Genomic DNA, 26,459 nt, shown 5'->3' with positions numbered 1-26,459 from the left:
TGACAAACAGAAAAGAGAGAAATAGTTGAAAAGAAAATTGGAGCACTTTGGGTTAATCTGACATGTATTCCATTAAAGTTGAAGTTTTTTTTTGGGGGGGGGGGGGGGAGTATATAGTGTACCAGCATGGGTCACCACCTACATTCACTGGGTCCAGTAATTAGATCTCTCAAGATTTAACCAAAACAAAGGATGTGAGTTTGCATTTACCATTTCTCACTCACTAACGTGAGGTTGTGGCCTAACCCCGCGGTCTGCCTCTCCATATCTCGTGCCGACAGACCTTCCTCTTTCCCATGAAGACATGATTGCGATTGTGAAACAAGGACGGTTGCCTGTTTGAGTGAACCGGAGCGATACTGGAAAAAGACCACAATCGGTGTTGTCGCCTTATGGTTAGAGTATCCCCTCTGAGTCCAGATCAGTGGTTCAAACCCCAGCTGAGTCATACCAAAGACTTTTTTTAAATGGTTCAGCTGCTTCCTTGCTTGATACTCAGCATTTAAAAAGGGTAGAACACGGATAAGTAACTCTGGGCAGGCAATGGCAAACCACCCAGTACAACCCTTGCTGAGAAATCTCGATATGTGCCAATATAAATGAGCTGCCACTTAATTTGCCTTCAGGGGGTTCAAAAGATGGACAAGGCCTTGTGCTGGGGTAGTATATTGTGGTGAATTTTCCTTTTCTTTCTGCTATCTAATGCTCATAGAGGAGCTTGTAGATGCATCTCGCATAGGTCAAGGACATTAGAAGAACACGTTAGTGTACTTTTACATGAATTACAAGGACCGTTGGGATAATAGACAAATCAAAAGATTAGTTAGGGGTTGAACCTTGGATCCCAGCATCAGGAACAACAGTACGTGCTCAGATGGGAAGAATCGTCTAAACCAGTTGAATCTTGGATGAGCTTCATCAGTCAAATCAATTTCATCAATTGCTTTTGATCCATTTCATCAGTTCCACCATTGTTGTTCCTTTGGAATAGACTGGGTTTGGCTTTCAGACTCAGTATCATACTAATCCATACTATAAAGCTCAAATAGTGTTTATTTGTTTATATATGCTTCAAAAAATAATAAACTACTGAAGCAAATACAATCAAATTTTACATGTTGCTTAAGGGTACCCCAGGTATGGTTTCTATCAGGATGGCATATCTGGTGGAGAGGGTCCTTGGTGGGGGGAAGACCCCAATTCTCTCTATGTAAATGTGTATCGTATAGTGCCACCTGGTGGTAACCGGTATTAGACATCCTCTTCTCATACAATTGAAAGTTTAAACAACTTGATAATATGCCTAATGGTTGACATGTTCTGTGAGAAAGTTACCGTGACGTGCATGCGCACTGTGAAAGTTACCGTGACGCACATGCGCACTGTGAAAGTTACCATGACACGCATGCGCACTGTGAAAGTTACTGTGACACGCATGCACACTGTGAAAGTTACCGTGACACGCATGCGCACTGTGAAAGTTACCGTGACGCGCATGCGCACTGTGAAAGTTGCCGTGACGCGCATGCGCACTGTGAAAGTTACTGTGATGCGCATGCACACTGTAAAAGTTACTGTGATGCGCATGCACACTGTAAAAGTTACCGTGACATGCATGCGCACTGTAAAAGCTACCGTGACGTGCATGCGCACTGTAAAAGTTACCGTGAGATGCATGCGCACCGTGAAAGTTTCCGTGACGCGCATGCGCACTGTGAAAGTTACCGTAACGCGCATGCGCACTGTAAAAGTTGCCGTGATGTGCATGCGCACTGTAAAAGTTACCGTGACACGAATGCGCACTGTGAAAGTTGCCGTGACGCGCATGCGCACTGTGAAAGTTACCGTGACGCACATGCGCACTGTAAAGGTTACCGTGACATGCATGCGCACTGTAAAAGTTACCGTGACATGCATGTGCACTGTAAAAGTTAGCTTGACACGCATGCGCACTGTGAAAGTTTCCGTGATGCACATGCGCACTATGAAAGTTGCCGTGACGTGCATGCGCACTGCGAAAGTTACCATAACGCGCATGCGCACTGTAAAAGTTGCCATGACGTGCATGCATACTGTGAAAGTTACCGTGATGCGCATGCGCACTGTGAAAGTTACCGTGATGCGCATGCGCACTGTGAAAGTTGCCATGACGCGCATGCGCACTGTGAAAGTTGCCATGACATGCATTTCCAAGAAGGGGGTGGAGGGGGAGGGAATGTTGACATGCTCTGTGAAAGCTATTTTTGGGGTGGGGGGAATGTTGACATGTTCTGTTAAAGTTTTTTAGGGGGGGTGGGGGGAATGTTGACATGCTCTGTGATAGGTTTTTTTGGGGGAGGGGGAGATTTTGACAAGTCTTGTGAGTTTTTTTTTGGGGGGGGGGTGGGGGTAAATGTTGACATGTTCTGTGAAACTATTTTTAGGGGTGGGGGGAATGTTGGCATGTTCTTTTGGGGGGGGAGGGGAATGTTGGCATGTTATTTTGGGGGGTGGGGGGGGAGGGAGGGGAATGTTGACATGTTCTGTGAGATTTTTGGGTGGACTGAGAGAGACATGTCGACATGTTCTGTGAAAGGTTTTTTTAGGGGTGGGGGGAATGTTGGCATGTTCCTTTGGGGGGGGGGGGTTGTGGTTCGACATGTTCTGTGAAAGTTTTTTGAGGGAGGTGGGGGGGGGGGGGGGAATTGTCAATATGTTCTGTGAAAGGGTTTTTTTGGAGAGGAGGTGGGGAATTGTCAACATGTTCTGTGAAAGGTTTTTTAGGGGTGGGGGGAATGTTGGCATGTTCCTTGGGGGCGGGGGGGGGGGGTTGTGGTTCGACATGTTCTGTGAAGGTTACCGTGAAGCGCATGTGCAGTGTTTTGCCCTGTGGAGTAAACATGGAGCTCTGACTCAGGTTGTGTCTTTCCTCTCACCCCTTAATGAAAAGATAACATGTTGTAATTCACAAACATTCTGCTCTATTCACTCTCTAATTTTCCCGAGATCATCTTGCATCTGCTTGGAAGTTATAGCTAAATAGCTAACACCACAATCACCAATCATCCTTGCTGCTGAAATATGGCTTCACTGTGAAGCTCAGTGTTGGATGCTTTGGTTTGAACCTCCGCTTAAAATGAGTGAAATGAAACATTTTTTAAATTTACAATTATTCTCGCTCAGATTTCAACATCACCTTTGTGACGTATCCGCGACATTAAATCCGTAAGCTGACAGATACAAAGTACCGAGTACGCATTCTTTGCCAATTCTAACCTTCTGCTCTTATCTGCCCCGACCTTCTTTTCACGTCATCGAATTCCTCATTCCTGATTCCATGATGCTGTCAACAGTTGGGCTGCAATTTGTTTGTTGAAGTATCTCCAAACTGGATGATAATCATTTTCTGTTCGTTACCCAAACATCCCTTTTTGCTTCCTTTACCATTCTACTGTCCGTGCTGTGCGTAAAAAAAATACCTCCTACTTCTGCTTTTGATCTGACCTCCTGGATAGGACCAAATACCAAATTAGGACATTTGGGACACAGTTGGGGATATGCACAAACAGGACAAGAATATAGAGGAAGGAAGGAGGAGAGAGGAAAGACAATAACCTGAAAGTAAGGTGGTAGAGTTAGGTAGAGTTAATATAGAAGTCAAATCGGTTATCGGTGGAGGTGGATGACGATATGAAATGGAGGTGCTCAGATTGGCTGAAGCTCTGATGGGAATATCAGGAATGCTGGGATCCTCGATTCAAATCCCAGATACTGTGTTGATTTTCCCATTGTGGACGAACAGCAACGCCCTTGCAATTCATGTTGAAAGGAAGTTCTGCAAATGGGGAAAAGAGGAACAAGAGGGTGAATGTTCTGATTTGGGGAATTGGGCCAGGAGGGTGTTACCTGAATGATTCCTCAACTCAAACCTGCAACAACTACCTCGGAGCACATCGTAGTCCCTTTCTCATCCCCAATGCGTCCGACCGGGTGGTGCAGACGAAGAGGACAACTTGTATCTGTCCAATCTGGGTTCGATTCCCGACCCGATGATAAACTGATCGGATTGGCGCTTTCCCAAGGCATACCTCAGATGGGCGTTAAGCCGGTTGTCCTGTCTGCTCGCATTCGTTGGTGGCCTTTAAAGGTCACACAAGGTCTTTCGTGTAAGGTGGACTAGTTATCCCCGGCACCCTAGCCATTTTACAAATTCCTGTGTCGTCGGGCCTGGTCAACCAGTTCGTGAAAGACTTGGGCCAAAAGCGTTCCCTCGGTAACCGCATGAAAAGGTGGTAATAATTTGCCCCCTATAAATAGGGGTACAATACGGTAGTAGTTTTAGTAGTAGACCATCGCAATGCAGGGCTGAGCCGTTTGCAACATTTAGAAGGTCCATGCATTTTGCATCACCATTGATCAAATTTCAGGCACTGTGATTGGTGCAGGATGGAGGTGAAGGCTTGAGCGCAAGAAGAGCCAAGCGTAAAACAGGTGGAGGTATCTTTCCGCGTGACGTTTATCACATTATGTGAACAAATTACAGTACGAACATTTATTTATTTATTTATTTAACTCTACATTGCAGACACAAGTTCAACCAGGTAGTCATGACGTCACGAGAATGTACACTCATATGTAGGTCATTGTAACACGTAGATTATTTTTAAAATTATTAATACTTCTCATTAATGTCGTTATTGGGGGTTTACCTGTTCGGTGTTGCCATCTGAGAACGTGGCTCGTGGAGTTGGCATTCGCACAGGTTTGAATCCCGCATACTGCGCTGATTTATCCATTGTCGACTAACTTTCTCATTATTCGTGTTAAAGTGCCCTCGTGTCCTTGTCCTGCACGACGTGTGTACAAACTCCTTCATTAACCTGAGATCACTGCAGAAAATTAGCAGTTGTTCTATAATTGTTTTATTTTCATGTTAATTTCACGGACAGGTAATTATACAATGAAATAGGCAGGTGTGACGTTCTAAACAGAAACCATCACAATAAGTGAATGTTCACACATTTACGAACTTCGGGAAACAGTACGATATCGTTCCCGTTCGATTTGCTGCTCACGACGAACGCCGCGGCCATTCCCATGGTGACGTTGATGTTGTTCGCATTGTGACGTCACTCTGGAACCCTACACCGCAGATCCAGGTTCGCGTGTCGCAGGCGACGATGGATGCGGATTTTCTGCCCGACTCTGCCCCTGCGTACATTCGGAACCACATGCTCTTGAGACCGACCCAGGCGAACGAGCTGCCGTGGCTTCCCTCGGATACCTGGAGCACCTGCTTCGAGCCCCGTGCCAACGGAACGAGCCCTGTACGTTTCCCGCGCCTGACTCAGTTCACTCCCGACGACTGGAGACAGCACAATGAGCATCTTTACTCCTGGTGCCAGGTGTGCCCCCCCCCCTCCCCCTTGTCATACCTCCACAACGGTATCACACTCAATATGGTATCCCAGGCAATGCGGTGGGAGAGGAGGGGTGATGTTTGTATGGACTGCAGGTGGTTTGTAAATTAAATTAATGTACATGTGGGGAATGTTCGTAATTGGCATCGTTTTCACACCTTCACAGCTCTACCCCTCATACCTGATTGGAACAAGTACAGAAAGACATAAAATGACATTGCCCCCGCCATGGTTTTAGCAATTTTGCTGTACAGAGTTGAAGGTTGCCAGTCGGCCATCTTTGGTCGGACGATAAAACAAAATATTCTGCATATGTATACTCAGATATTGTCTTTGTGCCAAGTTTGAAGAAAATCGGTCCAGGAATGTCCGAGAAGTAGATGGGGATTATCTCCAGACCGTAAAGGTAGGCCGGTGTTACGCATGTTCTCCAGACCGTAAAGGTAGGCCGGTGTTACACACGGTCTCCAGATCGTAAAGGTAGGCCGGTGTTACACATAGTCTCCAGACCGTAAAGGTAGGCCGGTGTTACGCACGGTCTCCAGACCGTAAAGGTAGGCTGGTGTTACGCACAGTCTCCAGACCGTAAAGGTAGGCCGGGGTTGCACACGGTCTCCAGACTGTAAAGGTAGGCCGGTGTTACGCATGTTCTCCAGACCGTAAAGGTAGGCCGGTGTTACACACGGTCTCCAGATCGTAAAGGTAGGCCGGTGTTACACATAGTCTCCAGACCGTAAAGGTAGGCTGGTGTTATGCACAGTCTCCAGACCGTAAAGGTAGGCCGGTGTTACGCACGGTCTCCAGACCGTAAAGGTAGGCTGGTGTTACACATGGTCTCCAGACCGTAAAGGTAGGCCGGGGTTACACACGGTCTCCAGACCGTAAAGGTAGGCTGGTGTTACGCACGACATCAGAACTTTCCCTTTCAATCTCCAAGAAATCTTTTTGTCTGCCATTCCTCCCTCCACTCTCCTCCACACATTCACATCCACATGAATCCTCCTCCGCACCTCTGCCTCTAACTTACCATCCCTGGTCACGGTCAGAGTGCCGAACGGTCCCCATGGACCGGCCCTTTCCCTTTTCTATCTCTCTCTCTCTCTCTCTCTCTCTGGACTCTGGCTCTCTCTATCTCTCTCTATCTAACTCTGCTGTGGCCCTGACTAGGTGAATGCGGGGGTACGCCATCCTAGATGTGGGGGATCTCTGTCTCTCTCTGTCTCTCTCTGTCTCTCTCTGTCTAACTCTGCTGTGGCCCTGACTAGGTGAATGCGGGGGTACGCCATCCTAGATGTGGGGGATCTCTGTCTCTCTCTGTCTCTCTCTGTCTAACTCTGCTGTGGCCCTGACGAGGTGAATGCGGGGGTACACCATCCTAGATGTGGGGGATCTCTGTCTCTCTCTCTGTCTAACTCTGCTGTGGCCCTGACTAGGTGAATGCGGGGGTACGCCATCCTAGATGTGGGGGATCTCTGTCTCTCTCTGTCTCTCTCTGTCTAACTCTGCTGTGGCCCTGACTAGGTGAATGCGGGGGTACGCCATCCTAGATGTGGGGGATCTCTGTCTCTCTCTATATCTCTCTGTCTAACTCTGCTGTGGCCCTGACTAGGTGAATGCGGGGGTACGCCATCCTAGATGTGGGGGATCTCTGTCTCTCTCTGTCTCTCTCTCTGTCTCTCTCTGGCTCTCTCTGTCTCTCTCTGGCTCTCTCTATCTCTCTCTGTCTAACTCTGCTGTGGCCCTGACTAGGTGAATGCGGGGGTACGCCATCCTAGATGTGGGGGATCTCTATCTCTCTCTAAATCTCTCTGTCTAACTCTGCTGTGGCCCTGACTAGGTGAATGCGGGGGTACGCCATCCTAGATGTGGGGGATCTCTGTCTCTCTCTGTCTCTCTCTCTCTGTCTCTCTCTGGCTCTCTCTGTCTCTCTCTGGCTCTCTCTATCTCTCTCTGTCTAACTCTGCTGTGGCCCTGACTAGGTGAATGCGGGGGTACGCCATCCTAGATGTGGGGGATCTCTGGCTCTCGCTATCGCTCTCTGTCTCTCTCTGTCTCTCTGTCTAACTCTGCTGTGGCCCTGACTAGGTGAATGCGGGGATACGCCATCCTAGATGTGGGGGATCTCTGTCTCTCTCTGTCTCTCTCTGTCTAACTCTGCTGTGGCCCTGACTAGGTGAATGCGGGGGTACGCCATCCTAGATATGGGGGATCTCTGTCTCTCTCTGTCTCTCTCTGCTGTGGCCCTGACTAGGTGAATGCGGGGATACGCCATCCAAGATGTGGGGTATCTCTGGGTTGCTCCTGGAAGATCAATCGGCTCTCTCTGTGCTGCGGGCTTGTTTCAGAGAACTTTCTGGAGCTAAACAACAACAACAACATCATCATCATCATCATCATCATCACCATCATCATCATCATCTAGTGATGACGTAATCGTTGTTTGTTTTTTAAATAAATATCAGGGAAGGAAGATATTAATGATTTTTAGTGTTATTTTATGCTTGATTGGCCCCGCCCACACCAAACAGCGATTTGATTACTCACGTGACCCGCCACGTCATCTTGAGTATAGTATTAATAATGATTTTGACTATCAGAGACTTCTTGATCAGAAAAATCTTCGTCAAATTAACTTTCTGACGAGTCTGAAGCGAGTTGCGCGGCCATTTAGCCGTTACGTGCTGAGACGACCTTACCCTTGATACGTCACGGAGATGACGTCACGACCATCGCAATTTTTAAGGGCACCAGCATGACCCCCAGTTAGCCCCGACTAGAGTCCCTGTATAAAGAGAGTTGCGCCATGCGCTGACCCGAGATTTCTGGTCACGTGATTTCGTGGCGCCATTTTGTGTCTAACTTCACCGTGCGTGAACGTCAGCTTGGTACGGGAATGTTGTTTATTGCCAAACAAAATGACTGGTTGTTCTGCTTTTGGTTGTTCAAACCAATCTGGGAAATATAAGATGTATAGATTTCCAAGTGATAAAGTCAGAAGACAAATTTGGGAAGCGAAAGTCAGACGAAAGAGCTGGAAAGCGATCGACTCCTCGAGACTCTGCCAGGTAGGCCCACGCCGCTTGATGATCGATGTTCAAAAGCAATTCTATCTGCTCGGTTTTTTTTTGGTTGTCTGTCCGTTGAAAACCCTTTTAAAGGGAAGTGATTTGTGTTTGTTTATAATCTTCAAGGAGCTGACCAAAAATGCATTTCCGTGGGAAGAACCCTGCTCAATTTTTTTCGGGTAGTCCTAGCGGACCGCATATTGTCATTGATTGATGAAATGTCCCGGTACAGTGACATTGCCTGGTCTGCGGTTGGGTAGTCTGCGGGCAATGTCACTGTACTTTTTCAGAGGGAATTAATTTTGATTTTATAGGGGTGGGAAACCCATGGTCCGTTTTGTTTTCAGTTGTCTGTCCGTCCATTCAAAACTTATTCCGAGGCAAGTTATTTTTTTGGTTTTAAATCTTTAGCCTAATCGGCAATCATAAAAGCAATTTTAGGGGGGGACCTGCTCAATTTTTTTGCGGGTTGTGCAGTCATCCATACGTCCAAAATTTGACGAGTTATTGTTTGCTTTGTACAGTGCTCATGCGTCTTGTGGCATATTTGCTCATGTGGCAGAATTTGTTTTAAGTGTGTTAGACTATATGTCGGCTGGAAGTCCTACACCGGAATTGCTCTCGGCACCCTTTAAAAAATATTGGATATGCCCACACTCCTTTCTAAAAGTTATTAAAATTCAGAGAACGACAGCATTGGTTTGTCTTACTTATAATGTTCGCTCTTATATGCAGTGTTGGCTTGTAATATGCATTGCCATACCACTTTTAATATCACCACACAGCTCTTTTTCACGGCAATAGCTGAGTTTTTGACAAAACAAATATCACCTGTATGTAATAATAAGACTAAATATGTGTAGTAAAATTTTTTTTAGCAGGTTTAGAATATATCACCCCATATCGCGAATGTACATGTATATCTAATCCGACACACTTAGACACAAAATGGCGTCCAAATTTGAGTTGACACAACTCTCTATATACAGGGACTCTAGCCCCGACTAATCTTTGACCCCCTCAGGGCGTCCCCCGTCCCCGACGGTTATCGCGAGTAGGAACACGTGATCAGTAAGTACGTCACGCCTGGACTGACATTCAAGAGATTAGGAAGAAATTCCATGTGATTATTTGGACATTTTCCATGTTCTGTCCAGAATTCTCGACAAAACTCAGAACGCCAACGTTTGGAAACGTTGAAGTTCTTGCAAGCTGCCGACCAGCAGACCCAACGAACGCAGTGTTCGACCAACCACTCCCTCGCCGAGAGGGTGAAGGACATCTCCTTCTGGCGCAACATGCTGAGAAGTGAGACCGACGACATGTTCACTGAAACCACCGCCCTGAACAAACTGAGGGAAAGACTCGAGAGGACGTTAGTTGAACTGCAACGTCCATTGCAGGTGAACACACACACACACACACACACACACACACACACACACACACATATATATATATATATATATATATATATATATATATATATATTATATATAAACATACATACAGTAAATAAATCTGGATTCATATAAGACTAGGCCTCATTTTAATTTTGGGTTTTGATATCTTCCAGTTTACTGTCATAATAACTATATAATATAAATCGAAGCAAATGTCATATTGTTATTCAATGAAGTCATATGTATGGGATTGTTATGTGTCCTGCTACGTCATGTAAACATATCCTGTGGTTACCTAGAATCGCCTACATTAGGCCCATTTGTCCTTTTGTTAGGCCTTTTGTGCAAAATAGATATACAGTACTGTCGTGTACTGAACAAGGAACTTTCAACATAGGAGGCCATTTGGCTCATCATTTTGCCTTTGCATTTTTGGGGCACATGAGCATTAGTTTATGGGGTTATGGCGGTGAAAACCTAGCCAGGGAGGGCTTGGTTAATGTATAGGGAAATAGCTGACCATAGGGACCTAATAGGCCTGGTGTTGGCTTAGCGGTTAGCGTGCCAGCTTGGGATCCTAGGATCCTGGGTTCGAATCCAGGTCGATCGCTGAATTAAAACCAGGGGGGTTGACTCAGCCCGAAAAATCCATCCCTCTGAGGTCGGCAAATTGAGCACCAGCTTGCTGGGATGAATGATCCCGGTGTGTACCCCGGCTTAGAATAGGTACACCGCATCCCTGCGCATCGCAAGAGACGACCAAGGGTTGGCGCCAGGAAGGGCATCCGGCCATAAAAATATTGCCTCAAACAGGGAACCATGATTGTCATGGGGCCCGCAAGGCCAACCCCTGCTCCAGCGGGGAAACTGGCCTTAAAACGATCATTATTTCATTCATTCTTCAACATCACATTTTATTTAGTTTATCAACTTGATTTTGATAGGGGTGGGAGGGTTGAGGGGTACCGTTAGGCAGGAACAGGGACATCCACAGGGATATATATATATATATATATATATATATATATATATATGTATATATATATATATATATGTATATATATATATATACAGGGTGGTCCAGAAACCCTGGGCACATTTTGAAGAACGATACCTGCAACAAACAACTAAGTTTATTTTATTGTTGTTATTTGGTGCAAAACAAAACATGATTACTCGTTAAACGGTCTAATCAATCAAATATACATGAAGCAGATCAGTTCAAAATTTGAACTGATCTGCTTCATGTATATTGTTCAAACTGCTTTCCTTCATTGTCTATTCACAGCTGTAGCTGTGACGAAACACTCTGACACGCACTTCTACATGTTTCAGTGGTTAAGGCAGCAGTCTCATTACGGATGAATTGTTTCAAGTCTCTAAGGGTCGTAGGATTCCTCGCCGACACTTTGTGTTTGAGGAAACCCCAAAGGAAGAAATCACAGGGTGTTAAATCACAAGACCGCGGAGGCCATTCAATCGGACCACAACGGTTAATCCATTTGTCTGTAAAGTTCAAATCAAGGGCCTGGCGTACACTGGCAGCATAATGAGCAGGCGCACCATCATGCATGAACCACATTTGGCCATTATTGAGTGGAAATACATGCTGCTCCAACATTATAAGGTAATTTGCAGCATTCACATTTTCTTCGAAACATATTGGTCCAACAATGCCTCCAGAAGAAATGCCTGCCCAGACGGACACACTAGCTTGATACTGGACGTTGTGCTCAACAGTAAATTGTGGGTTGTCTACTGCCCATATCATGCTGTTGTGACGATTCACAGAACCAGATAAAGTAAACTTGGATTCATCTGACCACAAGATCCTGTTCTGCAAATCATTGTCCATGTCCATTAAACCAAGCAATGTCTCACATGCCTCAACGCGCCTGTCAAAATCATCCTCAGATAGTTGGTGAATTAATCTGGGTATGTATGGTTTCGCATTAAGATCTTTGAGTATTCTTCGAATCGATGATCGGCTTATGTTGGTGACATTTGATAAACGACGAGTTGATAATGGTGTGTTACTGTCAAGTTGTTGTTGAATGACCGCTCTGCTTTCCTCAGTTTGAACAGTATGAGGCCTACCTGGTGACTGTTTTTGGAAGAATGCTGCCGGTTTCATCAAACTGCTTGTTTATTATGCCGATGGTTCTTCTGTAAATTGTGTTGGCGCTACATTCTTTGACAAGTTGTCTGTGAACTTCAGCCGAATTTCCAGATACAGCGTACAAGCGTACATTGCAAATTTTCTGTCTCACGATATCCTCCGTCATATTAGGGTGTCGAATTCACAATGAACTGAACTAATGCAAAGACAAACGCGTGCAGCACAATGAGCGAAGCTCACCCCGATCCATATCACCTGTGTGTGTTGAAGCGGTCACATGCATTTACGAGTAATGATGTTTTGTTTTGCACTAAAGAACAATAATAATCTTAGTTGTTTGTTGCAGGTATCGTTCTTCAAAATGTGCCCAGGGTTTCTGGACTACCCTGTATATATATGTATATATATATATATATATATACATATATATATATATATATATATATATATATATATATATATATATATATATATATATATATATATATACACCTAACATTCTAAAATTACAATTGTCAGCTGGTGGCAAGTATTATTAGTACGTAGCCCATGTAGACTGTATACACATCTCCACTACCCTTGCAGTGTTGGTTTGGTTATGGTATCGTGGCTCCTGAGATGTTGTCTCTTTTGATAACAGAAAATTTAAAGTTAGCTTTGCACTTCATGGGTGAAAGATCATTTTCCTTGATGAAAATGATCAGCAATGGACTGCAAAGTGTTCAATGACCCAGGAAGGGATGAAATACCTGTCGATAATGAACATTCAGAATTTTTTTTTTTGCAAAATTGAGGCTTTTGTGCCATCACACTTAAGTCTGGCGAGCAAGGCTTCTCGTGTGGTTAACGTCATGCCCTTGCATGATACATGATGTCTGAACAAATTTCATTTTTATGCCTCCGCCGACAAAGTCGCCGGAGGCATTATGTTTTCGGGTTGTCCGTCCGTCCGTCCGTACGGACTAAACCTCGTTTTTATCAGCAACCACATGTCCGATTGAGACGACACTTTCAGGGTAGGAGTGACACCCATGCAGAATGTTTTTCTGATAATTATGACGTCATAGGTTACGTGGTATGGCAGCCATCTTGGATTAAAAGTAAGTCATTAAAAAATTATTTCTCGGAAACCGCTGAATGGAAAAATTTAAAACTTGCCACATTGTCAAGTACTCCCAATAGGGAACGAAAGCATAATAATGATGACATCATAGGTGAATTGGTACACCAGCCAAAAATGTTTTAATCAAATTCATTATCCAAAAAATCTGAAATTGCATGCACATGATCTATGACCCATTTGTATTGAAATATTAAATTTATGACATCATAGGTCACATGATTACGTGGTCATAGGTCATAGGTCATAGGTCATAGGTCACATCATTCCATCACGGTGTGTACCCCGGTTTAGAATAGGTACACCGTATCCCTGCGCATCGTAAGAGGCGACCAAGGGTTGGCGTCAGGAAGGGCATCCGGCCATAAAAAACATTGCCTCAAACAGGGAACCATGATTGTCATGGGGCCCGCAAGGCTAACCCCCGCTATAGCGGGGAAAAATTGCCTTAAAACGATCATTCATTCATTCATTCATTCATTCATAGGTCACATGATTTGGCAGCCATATTGGATTGAAGGAAAATATAAAATAATTATATCTCTGACACCGCTCACCCTATCGATATGAAATTTTACAAATATCATCTAACAGCACTATTGCATATAGTTTGAAAATGATGATGTCATAGGTCACGTGGTTTGGCAGCCATGTTGGATAGAAAAACGAACCTTATCCGATCGACACGAAACTTCACAAACGTGATCCCCTAACCATACATATGCAGAGTGATGGAATCTACCCGTTTGTGGGACTATGCGGAGGCATATTGGCGACACAGTCGCATTGTTCAAGTCTTCTATATATATAAAAGAAAGTTTTTGTTTGTTTGTTTGTTTGTCTGCACGCGCTAATCTCCTGAATCGTGAAAGATAGTAGGAAACCCCTAAAACAAAAAATGTCGGGATGGGCCCCGCGAAGGTTATAGGCTAGGTGGCGAGGCCGGTCGAGGCCGCCTCGGCCGGGCTGGGCCCATTTCGCAATTAAAAGCTGAGCTGAATTATAGTAGTTAATCTTGTACGGCCACGAGTAAAAGCTGAATTATAGTAGTAAATTCATTCAAAAATAACTAAAAATGTCGGGACGGGCCCCGGGAAGGTTATAGGCTAGGTGGCGAGGCCGGTCGAGGCCGCTTTGGCCGGGCTGGGCCCATTTCACAATTAAAAGCTGAGCTCAATTATTATAGTCAATCTTCTACAGCCGCGAGTAAAAGCTGAATTATGGTAGTAAATTCATTCAAAAAGAACCCGGGCAACGCCGGGTGCTTTCGGCTAGTTTATCATAAATTACTTTTTGTCTGATCAGGGCTGACAGGTAGCCTAGACTGAGTTATGCAGTATGCACACTTGCCTTTGAGGTGTCTAGCCTGAGTTTGAAACTCGACCCAGCCATAAACTGCTGCCACCCTGGTGTTTCACAGGCAGAGCGATTCGTCATGTGTGTGCTGTCCATTGGGTCAACATTAAGCCGAAGGAACCATCTGGAGGCACCGATAGTTGTTGGACGTTAACGATCCCACATACGGGTCTCTTTTGCAAATAGTACGCGAGTTATCGTCAGCACCCTGAACAAATTGCAAACTGCTGTTTGTTGAATGTCAGGCCTGGCCAGCTGATTCGTGAAAGACTCAAGGCAAAAACCCTCCCTGGCCGAGCCCACAACAAGGTGGGAATAATTGGGCCCATTAATGGAATGGTATGGTACTAGTCGTAGTATAGTTGTAGTTGCTGTTTGCTTTTCTTGTAGTTGCTTTTCTTGACTCTTAGGAAGGTTGCTTAGGTGGGGCCACATAAATGGTGGGGGCCTGCCCTCCCTCCCCCAGTAGTTTTATATGGTAGATTAAGTAGGAAATGAGTCATGCATATGTAGGTCCTGCCCGAATGGCTGTTGTTCTGAAATGTTTGAGCATTCATGTTTCCGACAGGTTGTGCAGCAGTGCTTGTTCCAACGCGAGAAACGCATGGACAGAGATCTCGTCCATGATGAAGTGGACAAGCAATTGCTTCAGGTTACATTATGGCGTCCTTACGAGCTTGGGATATTGTACTAGAGGGTTCACATAAACACCTACACATTGTTAAACATGAGTTAATGGGCCTTTGACCACTGTGCATTAATTGTCAATTCCCCATCCAAGGAGGAGGAGCTTGTGAGGTCATACCAGCTGAAAATGAAAGAACAAATTGAGAAAAGCAACAGACAACTTGCGTAAGCAGCCATTTTGCTTCCCCTTGGTCCTTCGATTCATCGAGACCGAACTGGACTCGCCTGTTCCATCTTCACCATCCCTTGTCGTTTTTCAGAGAGAACCGCTTGGTTTTGTGCAATCTCGGGAAGGATTTGGACGACAAGTGGGAGGCGCAATATATTGATGAAAAGTGCTACAAGCTGCGGATCATGGGGAACCTCTCCTACTTCCCCAATGAGACCTTGAGCAACATTACGTTTGTGTCGCACCACATTCTACATTTCTTCAATCGTTCACACGGCTTCATTTCCTTTCTCCATCACACTTAGAGCTGTGTTCACACAGATCATCCATTGTAACTAGTCCATACTAATTCCCAAGGCCAGGCGGCAAAGAGGGAATGTGTTGGCGTATCGGGAAGATGTGGCGGTGAATCGCACTCGGGGAGTTTGATTCGCCATCTTGGTTTCCAGATGCTGTGACCATACGATCAGCAGAAGCAGAGATTATGGATGAGCTTGAGTCAAAGAGTAAAAATCGTCACTGCCTGTTGAGCAAGTATTGCAAACATCATCTGGAAATCAAGATGGCGATTCAAACCCCTGTTTATTTTCTTTTCCTCAGAATTAGTTGTGGTAAACGTGTCATGACGTCAATAGGTCAGGCGTCCATTGCTGCAGATAGTCTCCTGAGATCGTGTTACATCTTGAGTTGACACGAGGGGAGAGCGAATGAGACCCTGGGAGAGCGAATGAGACCCTGGGAGAGCGAATGAGACCCTGGGAGAGCGAATGAGACCCTGGGAGAGCGAATGAGACCCTGGGAGAGCGAATGAGACCCTGGGAGAGTGAATGACACCCTGGGAGAGCGAATGAGACCCTGGGAGAGCGAATGAGACCCTGGGAGAGTGAATGACACCCTGGGAGAGTGAATGAGACCCTGGGAGAGCGAATGAGACCCTGGGAGAGCGAATGAGACCCTGGGAGAGCGAATGAGACCCTGGGAGAGCGAATGAGACCCTGGGAGAGTGAATGACACCCTGGGAGAGCGAATGAGACCCTGGGAGAGCGAATGACACCCTGGGAGAGTGAATGACACCCTGGGAGAGTGAATGAGACCCTGGGAGAGCGAATGAGACCCTGGGAGAGCGAATGAGACCCTGGGAGAGCGAATGAGACCCTGGGATAGCAAATGAGACCCTGGGAGAGCGAATGAGACCCTGGGAGAGCGAATGAGGCCCTGGGAGAGCGAATGAGACCCTGGGAGAGCGAATGAGACCCTGGGAGCGCGAATGACACCCTGGGAGAGTGAATGAGACCCTGGGAGAGTGAATGAGACCCTGGGAGAGTGAATGAGACCCTGGGAGCGCGAATGACACCCTGGGAGAGCGAATCACCCCCTTAGGAGAGCGAATGATGCCCTGGGAGAGCGAATGAGACCCTAGGAGAGCGAATGAGACCCTGGGAGAGCGAATGAGACCCTGGGAGAGCGAATGACACCCTGGGAGAGCGAATGAGACCCTGGGAGAGCGAATCACCCCCTTAGGAGAGCGAATCGCCCCCTTAGGAGAGCGAATCGCCCCCTTAGGAGAGCGAATCACCCCCTTAGGAGAGCGAATGACACCCTGGGAGAGCAAATCACCCCCTTAGGAGAGCGAATGACACCCTGGGAATGCGAATGACACCCTGGGAGAGCAAATCACCCCCTTAGGAGAGCGAATGACACCCTGGGAGAGCGAATCACCCCCTTAGGAGAGCGAATGATACCCTGGGAGAGCAAATTACCCCCTTAGGAGAGCGAATGACACCCTGGGAGAGCGAATCACCCCCTTAGGAGAGCGAATGACACCCTGGGAGAGCAAATTATCCCCTTAGGAGAGCGAATGACACCCTGGGAGAGCGAATCACCCCCTTAGGAGAGCGAATGACACCCTGGGAGAACAAATTACCCCCTTAGGAGAGCGAATGACACCCTGGGAGAGCGAATCACCCCCTTAGGAGAGCGAATGACACCCTGGGAGAGCAAATTACCCCCTTAGGAGAGCGAATGACACCCTGGGAGAGTGAATCACCCCCTTAGGAGAGCGAATGACACCCTGGGAGAGCAAATTACCCCCTTAGGAGAGCGAATAACACCCTGGGAGAGCAAATTACCCCCTTAGGAGAGCGAATGACACCCTGGGAGAGCAAATTACCCCCTTAGGAGAGCGAATGACACCCTGGGAGAGCAAATTACCCCCTTAGGGGAGCGAATGACACCCTGGGAGAGCAAATTACCCCCTTCGGAGAGCAAATTGCCCCCTCGGCATGTTGAGTGAGTCACATCCTCAAATACTGAGTGTCACCCTTAGATAACGAGTCTCACTCAGAATAGTTAGGCACACCCTCAGATAGCGAGCCACGCCCTTTGATAGCGAGTCGTGTCATTGGGTAGCGGGTCAGTAGCGGGTCATGCTGGGCCTGTTCACGCAGACTTACTCCGTCTTAATAAATCCATGGTCTCGACGGATTAGCTTATCCGAAACTTCAATGCACTTTATACAGACCTTCTTACAGACCTTCATACAGACCTTCATAGAGACCTCAACTCTTGAAACTTCAGATATAGCCGACTCCACACCACATCAATACATATCTCAAGTTTGTATAAATTACTCCATCACACAAATATTGCTCTTGAGCAATAAATGTTATTAGTTAGAGTTCAACCAGTTATACTGTTATACTATTCCATGCTTTTAGAACAATGTTAAAAAGAAAGGGCATGTGCCAGTGTAGTTTTTTTGGATAATGTGACCAAAGTAGGCCTGGATTTTGTTTCATTTGTTCCTTATCAAAGGATGAGCTATTGTGATGTCATCAAGTCTCCTGGCATAGTTACCTCCACTGCCACCGAAGGTGGACGTAGCTTATGTTTTTACCATTGTTTGGCTGTTTGTCTGTGAGCAGGATATCTCAAAGAGTTATGGACGGGTTCGGACAAAATTTGGTGCACGGTTTGGGTGTGTGACAAGGACAAAGTGATTAGATTTTGATGACGATCCGGATAATATAATTTTTAAAGTGATTCTTCACCATTGAGAGATGGGACCAAAATGACATATAGCACGATATTTCAAAAAGTTGTGGACGAGTTATGACAAAACTTGGTGCACCCGTTGGGTGTCTGACAAGTACAAAGAGGATCAATTTTGGTGAAGATCTGAATATGGATTCGGATATGAGAATTATTTAATTTTTTAAGTGATTCTTCACCATTGGGAAATCGAGCTAAAACCAACATATAGCAGGATATCTCAAAAAGTTATGGATGGATTTAGACTAAACTTGTTGGACAGGTTGTGTGTGTGTCAAGGAAGAATCGATTCAATTTTGGTGAAGATCCGGATCCAGCTAGTATAATTTTTAAAGTGATTCTTCAATATTGAGTAATATGGCCAAAAATGATATATAGCAGGATATCTCAAAAAGTTGTAGACGGATTTGGACGACATTTGGTGGACTGGTTGGGTGTGTTATAAGGACTAATCCATTCGATTTTGGTGAAGATCTGAATATGGATTCGGCTTCAATAATTATTTAATTTTTAAGTGATTATTCACCATTGAGAGATCGGGTGAAAAGCGATATATAACATGATATTAAAAAAAGTTATGGACGAGTTATGAATAAACTTGGTGGACGAGTTGGTTTGGTGACAAGAAGAAGCCGATTAGATTTTGGTTCAGGTCCGAATCCGGATCCGGCCTATCAGTGGGATACAAAACGTAAACTGTTCAGCCTGGCATTTATGACATTCGAACGCTCTACCGAGTGCCATTCTAGTTGGTACTGTTTCACCAATCATTTATGAACCACCTTTAGAGGCCATTTTCCCCGCAGAGCAGGGGTTGGTCTTTTTCGGGCACCTTTGTCCCCTTTTTGAAGCAATGTTTTATGGTCGGATGCCCTTCCTGCCACCAACCCTGTTCGTCGCCTCTTATCCTCAAGATAAATTTAAAATGAACCTACTGTTACATAATAATAAAATAAATTAATAAAATATATAATATAATAAAATATATAATATATATTATAATATTTTAATATATTTAATATTAATAATAATAAAATATATAATAAATATAATAAATATGTTACATAATAAAATATTTCCATTTACACGCCTGATAGTCACATAGCGTTGTGGAATTCCAAGTAAACCTGTTGCTCATTTGAAATTGCTGGCAATGAGCAATTTCACAAGCATCTGGCCAATTGCGACTTTGCTCTGCATTACGCGTGCACCATATAATGCCGTCACACCTGCCATATTGCTGGGTCACAATGCTGTCACACCTGCATGCCTATCAAATACCGCTTCAATGACATCACACAAAAGTAGGTTCGGAAAATCTTCGGGTGCTAGTTTAACAAGATGATATTCATAGAATACTTACCCTGAGCAGTGAACTTGTTGCGAGCCAACTCTTCTGTTTTTGAACATTTTTTTTCTTTGATCCAATATGGCTGCCAGACCACGTGAGCGATGACATCATAAATTTATATTCTCTAATATAATTGTTGCATTGATCACGCTCAATACATTTCAAACTGATCAGACTAAGCGTTGTCCCTGTCGAATTATGACGTCATAATTGTGGCACCAATGACGTCATCGTTAACAACACCTATTCCCCATATGGAGTTCTTTACAACGAGCCATGTTTCAATTTTGTCCACGCAGTGGTTTTGGAGATATAGAGGTGCAACATTTTTCAGTTTTTCCAAGATGGCGCCTGAATCACATGACCTATGACGTCATGATTATCCTCAAAATATTCTACAGGAGGAGGCGCTCCTATGCTGAAAATTTCGTGTCCATCGGGCTAACAGTTGCAGAGGAATTTTTGTTTTATTCATACTGATCAGATCAAGCGTTGTACTTGTCGAATTTTTTTTCCCCCTTTTTTAAGGCCATTTTCCCTGCGAGAGCAGGGGTTAGCCTTGCGGGCCCCATGACAATCATCATGGTTTCCTTTTTGAGGCAATGTTTTTATGGCCGGATGCCCTTCCTGACGCCAACCCTTTAGTCGCCTCTTACGACACGCAGGGATACGGTGTACCTATTCTAAACCGGGGCACACACCGGCAGTCGAACACATTCGACACTTGTCGAATTATGACGTCATAATTAAAGCACCGATGACATCACCATCAACATATCTTATTCCCCATGGTGAGTACTTGACAATGAGCCACGTATCAATATTTTCCATTGAGCGGTTTGGGAGATATAGAGGTGTAACGTTTTTCCAAGATGGCGTCCATATCACGTGACCTATGACGTCATAATTATGAATAAAAAATTATACAGGCGGAGGCGCTTCTATGGTAAAATTTCGTGTCAATCGGACCGACGGTTGGCGAGAAAATAATTTTTTAAAATGCAGACATGCACGGCACACAGCACATGTACGCACCTGAATGCTTAACCCTGCTTTTCGCTTCGCGAGCACAGGGTAAAAACACAGGGTCGATCAGAAATAGGGAATTATTTAATATAGGATGTGTGTGGATCTCTTGCACGTTTGTGTCGATTAAACCATTTTTCATTTCACATTGACTCACTGATCAATAAAAGACAAACCCTATGGACAGGTCCAATCTTAGAATGTAAATAATCTCTGAGATATTCACCTTGAAGTATCGCGTGTCAGGATGAAATGAGATTTGGATTACATTTTGTTTGTACAAGAGATCAGTCTTGATGTAACAATGAGTCACAGAGATGTCCAGTGGAGGTGAAAGTGATATCGATGGGTGAAGGCAGTGCAATGTACATTTTTAGGCAAATGGTGTGTGAGCTTACACCACTCTTAATTACCGTGCGGCGATTAGTATTTACCCTTCAGATTTCATCACTCCGGGGCGATGGAATTCAGGTTCAGAGGCAGAAAGAATAGCAAATACAATTGCTTTCAATGACAGTCAAGTGAGTAACAGCTGAAGGTCAAACATGTTAGTTATAGGTAGTGTGTGTTAAGGGCTGGCAGGTTAGCCTAAAGGTATGTGCGCTACCTTCTGAGCCGTCTAGCCTGGGTTCTTTTTTTTTTTTTTTCGTATACAAGATCGAGCCTCGTGTAAGAGCTAACATTGATCACAAAAAGACAAACTGACACATAAAACACAAAATATATGATAAAGGGAGCAGGAGAACAAGATGGAGAGCAGGGACATCGGGAGATCTGTGGGAGGGAGAGGGCTTGGGGGGAGGAGGCATGGGAAGTGGGGTGGGGGGGGGGGGTGGATAGAGGTATAAAACATATGGACACTGCATGGACTTCCAGGAAAAAAGTTGGTATTTCAAAAAAGTGTATCTGGGGTGAATTAACGGGGGTAGAAAACATCAAGGTTTTGGATGGGGGAAGATGGTGGTGAACAGCTGTTTCAAAGACCTGGAGGGAGGAGTGGGATTGAAGGGAGTGAGGGAGTTTGTTCCAGAGGCGGGAGTAAAGAGGAATGAAGGTGAGCAGAGAGTCTTGATTTTGGCAGTTTAACCATAAGAGGGTTGCTGGCAGATCTTGTGCGATCTGTAGGAATATTTGAGGGACAGAGCAAAGATAGAGCTGGGGGAGCAAGGCCGGAGAGGAGTCGGTAGAAGACAGAAAGACCACCAACCTGCCTGCGGTGAGTAAGTGAAAGGCCCTCGGAGTTAGCTTCATTGTGGGAGATTCCAATGATTCTGAAAGCTTTGGTTTCAACAGCGTGAAGCCGAGCTAGGTGTGAGGCAGGAAGGAGCACCAGCCCAGAGGGGGGAGCATTACTCCATCGAGCTGCGGATGAAAGCCTTGTATGTGGTGAGGAGCTCAGGTGTGCCAAGGAAGGACTTCGCACGACGGACTTCAGAAGGACTTCGAATCTCGATCCAGATAAAATTTGTCACCCAGGTGTTTCACCTTCAGGAAGACGAGCTTGTGCTGGTTTTATGTGTATGTGAGAGATCATCACCATGTGTATTAGGTGGATCTTCTTCATGTGTATGCAGCACTAGGCTGCAGGTAGCATCATTGACTAGGTAGGGCTGATGTTATCATCTTTGGTCTCCTACAGGTGGGATGAAGGATTTGTCATTTGCTCAGGGTTCCGATGATCGCTCGCGTACTTTCCGCGAAGGACACAGTCGTATCTTTAACATCCACCAACCAATCCAAAGGAATCGTTCTGCAAGTGAAACACCAGGATGGCAGTTTATAGCTGGGCCCAGATTCGAACCCAGGCGAGACAGCTCAGATGCGAGTGTGTGTACCTGTCGTCTATCCTACCAGAGTAGTCGTATTAGTACATTTTTATTTGCACTATTTTGTGATTCGTTGATCAATTAATTATTCTGCCTGTGCAATGATTAGTTTAATATACTCAATCGGTTTAATGGAAGTTTAATTTTCTATAATAAAAACACAATTCCTGGTAGTTTAAATTACTCTTCTACATTGTTTCTGTTTCTTGTGTATTTGCAAGTCAGGTGGTAAAAATGTTGAGGTTCATCGGTGTTTGGGTGTGTGATGGAATCTTAGTCTTCCTTGAGATTAGTCTTAGTTAAAAATAAAAAATACAAAAAGTTCAAATTACAAAATACAAAAAGTTAGTTCGTTAGTTAGTTAGTTCAGAATACAAAAAGTTAGTTCGTTAGTTCAAAATACAAAAAGTTAGTTCATTAGTTAGTTCAAAATACAAAAAGTTCATTCGTTAGTTCGTTCAAAATACAAAAAGTTAGTTAGTTAGTTCGGTCAAAATACAAAAAGTTAGTTCGTTAGTTAGTTAGTTCAAAATACAAAAAGTTAGTTAGTTCAAAATACAAAAAGTTAGTTCGTTAGTTATTTAGTTCAAAATACAAAAGGTTAGTTAGTTATTTAGTTAGTTCCCCCTTTCCTTTCCTAAGTTTAAACTTGGTTTTTTCCCCCTCCATCCCCTCCCTCACCTCAAACGGCCACACGGCTGACTCCGCACGTGAAAAAGCTGAATGCCTCAACTCTGTGTTTGCCTCTAAATCTTGTGTCCCAAACCCATCCCTCTCTGTACCCACCGTAGCCAGTCGTACCCAGCTGCTCCTGGACTCTGAGTCCTTTCCTCCTGACAAGGTGGAAAAGTTTCTGTCAACCCTCGACTCTGATTCTGCAACTGGACCTGACGGCATCAGCCCACGGGTCCTAAAATCCTGTTCTTCCACTCTTTCACTCCCTCTTTCTGTTCTCTTCACCCTCTCTTTTGCTCAAGGTCATCTGCCATCTGCTTGGAAATCTGCCAACATCACCGCTTTGCACAATAAAGGTGCAAAAACAGATCCCAGCAACTACAGACCAATCATCCTTCTCCGAATTATCAGCAAAGTCATGGAATCCATCATTGCTTCAGATATGAAATCTTTCCTCTTCTCCAATGGCTTGATCTCTGATCATCAATTTGGTTTCAGACCTGGTCACTCTACTCTGGACATGTTGCTTCTGCTTTCTCAACAATGGATGGAGGTCCTCAATGCCAAACAGGAAATTAGAGCTGTCGCCCTTGACATATCACGTGCCTTCGATACGGTCTGGCACCCCGCTCTGCTCACCAAACTCTCCTCTTTTGGTATCCATGGAAATCTCCACGCATGGCTGGTGGACTTCCTCTCTAGTCGTAGTCAACGTGTGGCCCTGAATGGGTTTTTCTCATCTCCTCTTGCTGTTCAGGCTGGAGTCTCCGTAGGCAGTGTTCTGGGCCCTGTGCTTTTTCTGGTCTTCATCAATGATCTCTCTGACTCTCTTGAAAATCCTCTCTATCTCTTTGCTGATGACTCTACTCTCTGTCGCTCCATTCTTCATCCCTCAGATCGACAGTCTGCAGCCTCCTCACTCTCTGCAGACCTGGACAAAATCACAGACTGGGCAAACAAGTGGAACATATCTTTCAATCCTGACAAATCTCACACTCTTACGATGTCTCTCTGAAAAGACCGACTGGAAACCCTCCCATCCACTTTCTGAATAATCCTCTCCAAGAAGTTCTGTCACTCAAGCTTTTGGGTCTCACTATCTGCCATGATCTTTCCTGGGAAAACCACATTTCAAATCTGGCCTCCAAAGCCAGTCACCGACTGGGCATCCTCCGTCGTGCGAAGTCCTTCCTTGGCACACCTGAGCTCCTCACCACATACAAGGCTTTCATCCGCAGCTCAATGAAATACTGCTCTCCCCTCTGGGCTGGTGCTCCTGCCTCACACCTAGCTCGTCTTCACGCTGTTGAAACCAAAGCATTCAGAATCATTGGAATCTCCCGCGATGAAGCTAACTCCAAGGGCCTCTCACTCACTCACCGCAGGCAGATTGGTGGTCTTTCCGTCTTCTACCGACTCCTCTCTGGCCTTGCCCCCCCAGCTCTCTCTGGGCTCTGTCCCGCAAATATTCCTACAGGTCGCACAAGATCTGCCTGCAACCCTCTTATGGTTAAACTGCCAAAATCAAGACTCATCTGCTCACCTTCACTCCTCCATTCCTCTTTTCTCCCGCCTCTGGAACAAACTCCCTCACTCTCTTCAATCCCACTCCACCCTCCAGGTCTTTAAAACAGCTGTTCACCACCATCTCTTATCTTCCCCCATCCAAAACCTTGATCTTTTCTACCCCCGCTAATTTCACCCAAATTCCACTTTTTTGAAATACCAACTTCTGTCCTGGAAGTCCTTGGTGTCCTTGTGTTTTATACTTCTCCCACCCCCCCCCCCTTCCCACGCCTCCTCCCCCCAAGCCCTCTCCCTCCCACACATCTCCCTGCTCTCAAATGTTGTGTTTGTGTGCTTCCCCTTCTCTCCCCATCTTGTCTTCCGCTCCCTCTTTTTATATATTTTGTTTGTCTGGTTGATTTGTTTGTGAAGTAAATGTTAGCTCTTTCACGAGCCTCGATTCAGTATACAAAAAAAAAAAGAAGTTGAAAATACAAAAAGTTAGTTCGTTAGTTAGTTAGTTCAAAATACAAAAAGTTAGTTCGTTAGTTAGTTAGTTAGTTCAAAATACAAAAAGTTAGTTAGTTCAAAATACAAAAAGTTAGTTCGTTAGTTAGTTAGTTAGTTCAAATACAAAAAGTTAGTTCGTTTGTTAGTTAGTTCAAAATACAAAAAGTTAGTTAGTTCAAAATACAAAAAGTTAGTTCGTTAGTTAGTTCGTTAAAAATACAAAAAAAAGATGTTTTATGATTCAGGTGTATTTTATTTGATTTTTGGAAGGTGATTTTTCGCTTCAATGATGTAACTCAGGTGGTTATTTTAATGAAATAATATCACTTTCTGAAATGGTCTCTTCATCCAGAAATACCTTCGTTCTTTGACCCTCTCCCTCCCCCCCTTTACCCCCACTCCTCTTCCCTTAGGGCACTGAGTCCAGAATCATGGGCAAAATCTACAGAGCAGAACATTACTCACTCAGAAAGTGAACGTGCAGCCTCCTTGCACCAACGCCGAGTAGCCGATGAGCTCCTCAAGTTTGCACCTGAAGACCTCTGGCGGAAGTACATCACGGTGAACACTGCATTTAAGGACCGAATCAGTGACATGATTGAGGCACGTGACAGACTCCAGTGCAACCTAACTCAGGTGAGGAGGTCATTCATAATAACGTAATATACTTGTTACAAACGCTATAGTACTCTCGGAGCACTCTCGGAGCGCCGCACGATGCCGAGCCGCTCCAGCGTAGCGAACTCCGCTTTAGCTACCGCGAGCTTCGTCGGCTCGAGGCGGCGTGCCCGGGCGTAGACCGGTGGCCCGGCGGTGGGGATGTGGTGTTCCACCCCGTGCTTGACGGCACCCGCCGAAAAGGTGGGCCGCGTGAGGGCCGGGAAGCCGGCGAGGAGGCGGGTGAATTCGTCCGCTGCCGGAAGCGTACAGATCAACCTGGCCGGAACCGAACCGCTCAGCAAGCCGCTCGCCGAGCCGCTCCGCGAGCTGCTCAACGAGGCGAGCAGCGCGCAAGCGAGCGAGCTGAACATCTCGGCCTGGACGAGCCTTCTGTGCTTTACGTCCACCAACAGGCCATTGGCACACAGGAAGTCCGTGCCAAGCAGTGCCATAGGCACGTCGGCAGTGACGAACGACCACCGGAAAACCTGCCCTCCGAACCGCAGAGAGAGGCAGCGTTTTCCGTATGTGCGTAT

General features: G+C 45.3%; 1 protein-coding gene across 1 annotated transcript in view; it reads left to right on the top strand.

The window, feature by feature from the left end:
* The first annotated feature begins 9,593 nt into the window (after positions 1–9,593).
* Positions 9,594–26,459, top strand: part of LOC137424238 (tektin-3-like) — a 43,449-nt gene continuing 26,583 nt past the window's right edge. Inside the window, exons 1-5 of the mRNA XM_068111699.2 lie at positions 9,594–9,867; positions 15,031–15,114; positions 15,244–15,314; positions 15,410–15,550; positions 25,677–25,899. Of these exons, the coding sequence (XP_067967800.2) occupies positions 9,763–9,867; positions 15,031–15,114; positions 15,244–15,314; positions 15,410–15,550; positions 25,677–25,899 (624 nt within the window). The 5' untranslated portion in view covers positions 9,594–9,762. The remainder of the gene's footprint in view (positions 9,868–15,030; positions 15,115–15,243; positions 15,315–15,409; positions 15,551–25,676; positions 25,900–26,459) is intronic.

This window comes from Myxine glutinosa, chromosome 3 (assembly GCF_964187855.1).
Source record: "Myxine glutinosa chromosome 3, kmMyxGlut1.1, whole genome shotgun sequence".
Lineage (NCBI taxonomy): Eukaryota > Metazoa > Chordata > Myxini > Myxiniformes > Myxinidae > Myxine > Myxine glutinosa.
This window is presented reverse-complemented; position numbering and strand designations above follow the sequence as displayed.